At 32.0% G+C, this 9670-nt stretch overlaps 1 protein-coding gene across 1 annotated transcript; it reads left to right on the top strand.

Annotated features, from left to right (window-relative positions):
* The first annotated feature begins 423 nt into the window (after positions 1 to 423).
* LOC134239116 (microfibrillar-associated protein 1-like) lies at positions 424 to 9283 on the top strand. Its single transcript, XM_062721272.1, has 11 exons — positions 424 to 647; positions 1029 to 1080; positions 1185 to 1379; positions 2336 to 2471; positions 2582 to 2641; positions 2775 to 2899; positions 3020 to 3128; positions 5426 to 5586; positions 5785 to 5944; positions 7434 to 7526; positions 8080 to 9283. The coding sequence occupies exons 1-11, from the start codon at positions 578 to 580 to the stop codon at positions 8257 to 8259; spliced, it is 1341 nt and encodes a 446-aa protein (XP_062577256.1). The 5' UTR covers positions 424 to 577; the 3' UTR covers positions 8260 to 9283.
* The last annotated feature ends 387 nt before the right edge of the window (positions 9284 to 9670 follow it).

Raw genomic sequence — 9670 nt, 5'->3', positions numbered from 1 at the left:
GGGGGCACATTAATGTTTCACAAATATCTATTGTTTATAATTAAAATTCAATTTCTGGAAATAAGTTTTTTTTTCTTCATTATTTTGATTCTTACCTACCACCCCCTTCCTTGGGCATATTTTAAAATTTAAAATAAGTTCTGTGGTAAAATACTATTTGTCCGTATACTCCAGTTGATCCAAATATATAACCTGTAAATGAGGCTGCAGAAAAAAAATAATTATTATAACTACATGTATTTTTTTTTAAATTTAGTTATGTTGATCAAAAAAAAAGAGTGTATTTTAATTCCGGATAAAAGATTTCCACTTGAATTGGTTTGTCGTTTAGTAAACCTTTTGGCATGGTCAATAATACGTTTTGCAAAATGGAAAAATTGTACTGATCTTTGCAAGTTTAAATTGACATTGATGAAAGAAGAAATTTTGTGGAAATCCACTCTCTCAAGAGTTTATTATATGTACCGATTTATTTACATTCAAGAGGCATGGATTGACCGATTTCTAAGTGAATTACACCTTACTCTTTGTATTGTGCGTCATTTAGAGTGAAAAAGGCTTCACCAAAAAAGCAATCATGTCTAAAGCATTTCCAAATGTTCCCATTCAGTCTACAGCGGGTGCTGTCCCCATGAAAAATGAAAAGGGTAAGATGATCTTGTATAATAAAAATCAAATTAACTTCTACGGTTTTGTTAACATATGTTCATGATTGATTCAGAATCACTCCTAGATTTACAATTTATTTGGGACATAGTCATAATTTGTTTTTGGTTTACATTGTGTTTTTTTTTATATACAGTATTCTCTTTCTAACATTTGATTACTTGGATAAAGTGACTAAATTAGTTTCAAGAACATTTTCTATTTTTTTCTTTCACCGATAAATCTGGTAAATTGTACAATATTAAAATTGAATTCTGGCGAACAATCCTCACACGACTTCTAATATTCAAGATATCATTTAATATTGGGAAGTTTATACAATGAGTGAATTTTTATTAACAAATACATTTTGATCTCAACAGGGGAAGTTGTAATGCAAAAAGTGAAAGTAAACAGATATGTTACTGGAAAGAGGTAGGTCACTTCACATTAGTAAAATGTCAAAACTTACCGGATAGGTATTAAGGTGCATGTATTAATTGTATTTACATTTTCCTCAATCATTCCTCGCTGTTTAGGCCAGATTATGCTCCAGACAGCAGTGGTGGAGAAGAAAGTGACGAAGAATTTGAGTTTAACAGAAAAAAGCAGCAGCAGCAAGCAAATGAGGAAGTTGAAGAAGACGAACCCGAGATATCGGAGAATATTCAGGACCGACGTCTCCGACGATTACAGACCCGTGACAAGGACTATGACAGCGATGATGATGAAAGGTTATCATTATTTTATGTTTCTTTGTTTGATTAAGCTCTGTTGCCATTGAATTGTAATGGACACTGAAAGCATTGTACATTGTTTTATTTTTGTTTAAAAGTAATTGATAAAAAATCTGCATGTTTAAAAATGCTGAATATAATTTTTCTTGTACAAAACAGATTTATACTTTTCATTTGTATACAGGGGTCTAGAATTACGCTTTCCCGTTGCCCGGGGTGAGTAAATACGGGAAAGTACAATAGTGGGTCATGCTCACCCGCTCGGGAAAGTAAAAATAAATGACAGTAGACATTTATGTTGTTGAAAGTTGTTCTTTTCAAGTGTTTTGATTATAAATTGATTGATTTTAATTTATTTACTTAGCTAGTGAGTTGTGTGAAGCGCTATGAAGGGTTTCCCGTCATATAAAATGTACATTATCACTACCGGAAATACTTGTTTGCTGTATAAATAAAAAAACAAATACGGTACTCTTTCGATTTCCCGGAATTGATACGAACGTGATTTGAGGGCTATAACTCTTAAAATTTAAATGATTAATGTTAGAATTAACGAAATAAATGTTATAATCCACTGATTAATAATTTTAACTTTAAAAATACAATTCAGTATAGCATACAGTGTATTAATATATCTATATCCAAAATGCAATGCAATATAGCATAAAAACAGAGAAATAAATAGCATAAATATTTTAATTGGTGGAAAAATATTCACATGTTCAAACCATGGGAAAAATGTTAGCCTGTACACATGTAAATGGATACAATATATATAATAAACATAAATGTCAATAAAATCTTAAAACTTTATTGTTTCGTGTTCTTGCTGGGCAAATGAATTTTTTAGGCGGGCAAGTGAAATTTATTGTATCACTTGCCCAAGGGCAAGTGAGTTATAAAAAAAATTCTAGACCCCTGGTATATAAGAAAAATGTTACATTTTATAACAGGGTAGCAAGACATAGAAGAGAAATTGTTGAACCAGAAATTATTCAGGAGAAGTCTGACTCAGAAGATGAGCGGCGGAGAAAGAGGTTTGGAGAAGATGAAGAAAGCAGTGAAGAAGAAGAGGAGTTAGATGAGGAGGTGTGTCTTTTTCATCCTCTACAGAATTTTATATTGTCAAGGATTAGAAACTTGTCTGAATCATTCAAATGTTTCATTTCTATAACAATGGTCTGCTAAACATTTTCTAGGAAATAGAAAGGAGAAGACAACTCCTTCGTCAAAGAATGCAACAGAGACAGGAAGAGGAGGTTTGTTTAGAATAAACTGGATTAATTTTATGATTAAGCAAGAAAAACTGTATTTAAGTGCCTTAGCAATGCATGTCCGCATAAAGACATATACACAGAACTGACACATTTTTATCAACTGATTGTGTTGTAGGAAGTTTTAGAATTAGAGGAGGAAAAGGTGGAGGGAGAAAGTGAGGAGGAGTCCTCAGAATATGAGGAGTATTCCGACTCAGAGGAGGAGACAGGTCCTCGACTCAAACCCGTGTTTGTCAGAAAGTAAGTTCAAACAGGGAGTTATCACTACTGTTATATTTACTTAGACTACGTATGCTTACCGAAATGTGCAGAATTTTTTTTTATCAAAAAAAAAGACTGCAATTTTATTGAATTTGACAGAAAAGACAGAATAACCATCCAAGAGAAGGAGAGAGAAGAAGCAAAGAAAAGAGAAATGGAGATGGAGGCTAAGAAGATCGCAGAGGAGAGAAGAGGACACACACTGAAGGTGAGAATCATTTACAAAGTATCCTAAATTAAAATAGTACAGAACAGACAAGAGCACATTGAAAATTAGTCATATGGAGATAATATGCAATAGAAAGTACTTGTGGATCATTTTCACTTTGATACCATTAGATCATGATCTTGTAAAAACGATTCAATAGTTACCTTTAAAACTAGTGCAAATACCATTCTGTTCAATGATTATGACCTTTTTAATACATGCATCATTGTATTGGAGTAATCTAACAAAATGATAAAAGTACATTTCTCTAAATCATTTTTAAAAAGTTGGATGTGATTCTTTAGTTCATTAGGAAGAAAGTTGTTCTTTCTGTGGGACATTAAGGAGGAGTATGTTCTGTCTATTGATCATTAAGGGAGAGGTTGTTCTTTCTGTTGATCATTGGAGGATGGTGTTCTCTTAAGATGGGTGTTCCTTTTTTTGTTGATCATTAAGGAGGATGATCAGGGTTCTCCACAAGCGGTTTTACCATGGCGGCCCGCCATGATTAAATTTATGTGCGCCATGGTTAAACGAGCTGCGCCATGGTTAAAATCGGCGACCGCCATGATTAAATTTTTATTGCATTTTAGTATTGATATTGACACCTACTTGTTAATAACTTGACTAGTCAATTGTGTTTATACTACGACTGCCATGCACCTCGCATGCCTCGAAGGAAAGCGGACTGTGCTAAAGAAACACGGTCGTTGATCGGCGACTATGCTATGAAGCGTGATAATGGAGAGTCAATCAGCTGATGATCAATATTTTGAGAGTTAATTATCCTGTACACATGTATATATCTAATTTTGGGGAATTCCAACGTGTTTTCAAAACGATAAATTTAAAAGATGACATATAAACGAGCAGTAACAACATGAAAATCGTAAAGCATCCGATTCATTCAAGTTTCTGTGCCAAGAAAAAAAAACCAATAACCATATCAACATTTCATATTCTTTGCATTTAATCAATTCCATATGCTTTCTTTTCTTTATTATCTTTCTGATAAAATGTATGTAAGTGCCAATGGTAGTATTACTTTTAGAGTTGCTTCCCATTTTTATGAAACGTTGTGTGGTTCTAATTTTAGCACTGGAGCACGTGGAAGTAAACAATAGAGGACAATTGGCGAAAATACAATACGTTGAAAAATAAGAACGTTTAGGATTTAAAAAAAAAAACAAAACAGAGAAAGTAAAATTACAGTTATATCAAATTTATGCCCCTGGTAATATTAAGTTTAATACTTTTACCATGCATGCCATCAATAAGTTTTCCTAGACCATTCAGTAAAAAAGCTAAGACATTGATGTGATGTCGGTGTTTGTGTGTCTGTTAACTTAAAAAATACTGCCCATTCATTAGTTTAATTCATATTTTGAATAAAATGTTTCATACAATAGGTACATCAATTCTGTATATTAATTTTATAATGTTGCCATGGTTACTCTATCAAATAATTTTTTTGAAATCCTTCAAATTGTTCCTACAGTCATTGGATTTTGTTACACATTTGCAAAGTAAGATACATAATCTTTTTATCATGTTTAGTCTTTTTTATATTTTTTAGATGAAAGAATTATTGGATTTTTCAACTTTCTGTGTTGCAGTAATTAAGTTTTGAGTAATCAAATGAAGGTTAGGAAGTCAAACTCGCATTCGTGTTTTCGGTCACATCGTTACTCGTGATTTCGCCTTCGCGCAGCTTCCTCCATGGTTAAATTTTCAAATGTGGAGAACCCTGATGATGTTGTATTAAGGTGGATTTCTTTTGTAGATCATTAAGGAGGATGGTGCTCTATTAAGGTGGATTTCATTTGTAAATCATTAAGGAGGATGGTGTTCTATTAAGGTGTTTGTTTTTTTTTTTTAGATTATTTAGGAGGATGGTGTACTATTGAGGTGGATTTCTTTTGTAGATCATTAAGGAGGATGGTGTTCTATTAAGGTGGATTTCTATTATAGATCATTACAGAGGATGATTTCTCTTAAGGTGGATTTCTTTTGTAGTTCATTAAGGAGGATGGTGTTCTATTAAGGTGGATGATTTTTTGTTGATCATTAAGGAGGATGGTGTCCTATTATGGTGGATTTTTTTGTAGATCATTAAGGAGGATGGTGTCCTATCAAGGTGGATGATTTTTTGTTGATCATTAAGGAGAATGGTGTTCTATTAAGGTGGATGATTTTTTGTTGATCATTAAGGAGGGTGGTGTTCTATTAAGGTGGATTTCTTTTGTAGATCATTAAGGAGAATGGTGTTGTATTAAGGTGGTTGTTTTATTTTGTAGATCATTAAGGAGGATGCCCGTAAGGAAGCAGAGGAAGAGAAGACTGTGGAAGACGCCTGTGATGCTCTGGACTCCGGAGACGAAAATGATGAGGAAGAATACGAGGCCTGGAAAGTCCGAGAGTTAAGGCGATTAAAGAGAGATAAAGAAGAACGAGAAAAGTAAATGTCCTATCAATATCTGCATTACGGAATCATAGAAAAGAAATATAAGTAGACAAGTCAAATGAAAAGAGAAGTGCATGCCCACTAATAAATGATAAGTTTTTTAACACATTTAAGTGATAAAATACAGATGTTTTGAATAATTTCTTAACTTCCTGTACTATGTAAAACATCTCAAAATTTATTCTTTTAAAGTATTGAAAAAGATAAGATGGAGATAGAGCGTGTCAGAAATATGACAGATGCCGAAAGACGACAAGAATTCTCCCAGAATCCAAAACTCGTCACAAACAAAGCTCCAAAGGGCAAATACAAGTTTCTACAGAAGTACTACCACAGAGGAGCCTTTTATGTGGTAAGTCCTGATTTTATGGCAGTCAAACAAAAGTCATCAGACATTAGAGCGAGTCTTTCTTCACCACATGCCTTTCTATTTGCATTGCATTCTTTTTATCATTTTAACAATATTCCATGCCTTCCCATTTATGATAAGAGGCATTTTACTATGGGCGACTTCGATTCGTACTCGAGTATTAACTCTTGGTTGACGTCACATGACCAGATGTTTACACCAACATGTGGTTTTCAAGCGAACTCATATGACTTTGAAGGGTAGCAAAAATAATGGTGTTCATATTTGTTCTATACGATAAATTTATAATTAAGTGACGATTTTGCGCATTTTTAAATTCTTAGAAATTCAGGCTCCAAGACCACAAACTGAAAATAAAAATCAGCTTTTGAATATTTTAATAATTATTTAATGAAATTCTTAAACGCTTTCAAGTATACTGTATTTGAATACAAACATATAAACTTGAAAAGTTTCTTTCATTTTAAAATTTATTCTAATTTAATTTTTTTTTTACATTTCATTAATAAACTGCAAATAATGCATACACCATGTACATGTACTTATATATTCAAAGAATTGTATTTTGGAAAAAAAATGAATGAGAATCTTAACTTTTTTGCAGCTAAACTTTTGATTATTTAATATTTCTTAATGAAAAAGTAAATCAAACATCTGTTACATTATAAACAATGAATACTTGTTTGTTTTCAATACTATTTTCATATTAATTTTTTTTCCTCCATAAGATTTAAAAGGCACTCAAATAGGTCCATTTTGGCATCTTCTGTTGAGTTAATTTTTCTATAGCTTTAGCTGCAGTTGAAGTGGGTTTTTTTCCAGCTAAGAACTTTTTTGGTTTTGAATTTGAATTAGATTATTTTATGTCTCTGTTGTTATGGGGCAGTAAGCCTGAACATTCTAATCAAATAAACATATATGCATATAAATTATAAAGCGTCATGTAGAAAGTGCGTTTCAAAGTTTGCTTTTAAGGATTACAGATGCAAAACATAACATTTTGTAAAAAATGATTCCCACAGCTCAGATTTTTCGTTCGACGCTGCCATATCAAAACTCTAGTAATCCTACTGTATGGCTGGGTTAGCTTGGGTAGAGTTCATAAGGTCATATGACGTGATTTGAGTAGTAACTATAGTCGTTCGATTGAAACTCAAGTAACTCGAGAACGTACTCGGGTACGAATCGAAGTCGCCATATGATACAGAGTTTTTATGCTACTCTCCCTTTTTTTCCTTCTGTACTACTTTGTTTTCAAAAATAAATTGCTTAGAAGCATATTGGTATAAGCAATGCAAAAGTGAACTTGGTTTCTTCTCTTAGATAAATATTTATGTAAGCAATTTATTGTGGTTGTGAAATGTTACCTCTAAAAATTCTCTGACGTGGAAACTAATAAAGTCAAACAGAATTTTTTTTTGAATTTTAATAAGGACTCTGTACATGTATCTTTGTCTTGTTTCATTTACAGCAAGATTATGAAGACCAGGTCTACAAACAGGATTTTTCTGCCCCTACATTGGAAGATCACTTTGATAAGACAATTCTACCTAAAGTCATGCAGGTACTTGAACCTTTTTTTCTTAATGTGTTTGTGAAATATGTTATAGTTTTTTTTCCACAGCATTTCAAAGACATGGTGCATAAAATACAAATAATCAGTACAAGTTAAATCCCTTGAAAAATCAGAAATATTTTGTTCAGTGAACATGTTCTGTATACTGTAAAAGCACAAATTTTCGTGTGCATAAAATTTCGTTGTTTTCTCATAAAAAATAGTTTCGACGGCATTTAATTTCGTTGTTTTGAAATTAACCCTATTCAATATATAGTCATATAAAATTTCGTGTGGGATTTAATTTCGTTGAATATTGTTAACAACGAAATAAACGAAATTTAATCCCCCACGAATATTTGTGCTCTTACAGTATGTTTTAATGAACAATGATCAGTATAAAAAGCAGCAATCATTATTTACATTGATTAGATTAAGGTCAAATATTACAAGATATTTTTTTAGATAATTATACTTTTCAAAGTAAAGTTCTTTATAGATTTCTTCATCAATAACCAGTACATGTATAATGAATTTATATCTATGTTATTTTTTGAATTAGGTCAAGAACTTTGGTCGGTCAGGAAGGACAAAGTACACTCACCTTGTGGACCAGGACACGACCCAGTTTGACTCACCCTGGATAGCGGACACCGCACAGAATCTGAAAACTCACATGACAAAGGGAGGAGGGATGAAACAGGTGTTCCACAGACCCACAACCAAGTCAAAACGAAAGTGAAAGTAAAGAAGTGGGACAGAAAAATTTCCTAGAGAGAAAAGTGAAGCCAATGGAAGAACATGTACTGTGATGTTTAGTTTGTTTACAAAGAGACTGTACATATTAATGTAATTTGTATGAGTTTGAGGAGATGTCTCCTGTTGTTTCTTGTGAATATGAGAAAGAAAAAAAAGGGACAATTGAAGTCAATGTAAGAAAAGAAAATATTGTTTCAATACAAAGATCTGTTTGACCTTAATAGAAATTTTGTACACTGGTTCATAGAGAGTATTGGTATGCAAGTTCAACATCCCAGGTTAAAAAAAAATCATCATTGAACATTGTAATTATCATCCACAGCAAGTCATTTTTGTTTACCTGATGATAAATTTTGATGTTTTATTTCTTTTATTTACATGTAATTTCTTCATATTAATAAATAAAAAATTAAATTCATGGCAAATATAGCTGATATCCCCTCTGGCCAACATTCAAATACTGCATGGACAAAAATGTTAACAGCGTATTGGTGGATTGTGTGACTAGTCTGTGATACGTTTGTTTAGACTGTTTGAAAGTACAGTGTGGGACAGATTCCAAACTACACGTCTGCCAGTGTATAGTCTGGTTTTTAGTATGAAGTTTTCTCTGAGACTTCTGTCAGTTTGGTTTTTATCTTCATCTTTGTATCATACAACATTCCCCGACCTTCCTAAACCATACCTTCTGTTGACATTGCCTCGGCTATCGTGTGCATGGTGGCTTTTACTGAAATTAAAAACACACATACTGAATGTAATCTACTTTATGTTATATTATATGAAAACGTATGTATAATTCATAAAACGTTGGATGATTTAGATTGATAGAATATTAGATCTAAGGACACCAAGTTTTTCAACTAAAGCATGATAACATGAAAAGCTTTTCCTTGATAATTTCTTGTATAGTAATGTACATGTCTACAGACATGCAAGTAATACACCAATTTTTGCACAAATTACCATTCAGTATTGAAACTAGAAAAATACACTTTTAAAAACTATTATACATTATGTGTTGGGTGGATGTGTCTAAACTGATATATACTGTAGCAGTTATTACAGCAATAAATTTAAAAAAAAAAGACAATATGAGAACAATTAAGTTTTTTTTAATCACAGTATAGAATTTTACGATTTAGCAATTTCAACACTCTCCCTAAAAATGCCAAAAATTAGCCTTAAATATTTTTAGACTTGTCGATTAAGGTATACATGTGTATTTCGCATGGTTTAGTGCTTTGTAAATGTGCAGAAAACTTTAGATAAAATGTTAATTAAAAAGCAGTCTTCGAAAGGAAAAAAAATATTATAATACTCTAATTAATTTAAAATACTAGACCTCTTTATTTGTATTATTAAATCTAAATTCATTATTTTGAAGGATTCTT

This window comes from Saccostrea cucullata, unplaced genomic scaffold (genome assembly GCF_032062105.1).
Source record: "Saccostrea cucullata isolate Sc308-1 unplaced genomic scaffold, CSIRO_AGI_Scuc_v1 ctg457, whole genome shotgun sequence".
Classification (NCBI taxonomy): domain Eukaryota; kingdom Metazoa; phylum Mollusca; class Bivalvia; order Ostreida; family Ostreidae; genus Saccostrea; species Saccostrea cuccullata.
Note: the sequence above shows the minus strand (reverse complement) of the source record. Positions and strands in the feature narration are given on the sequence as shown.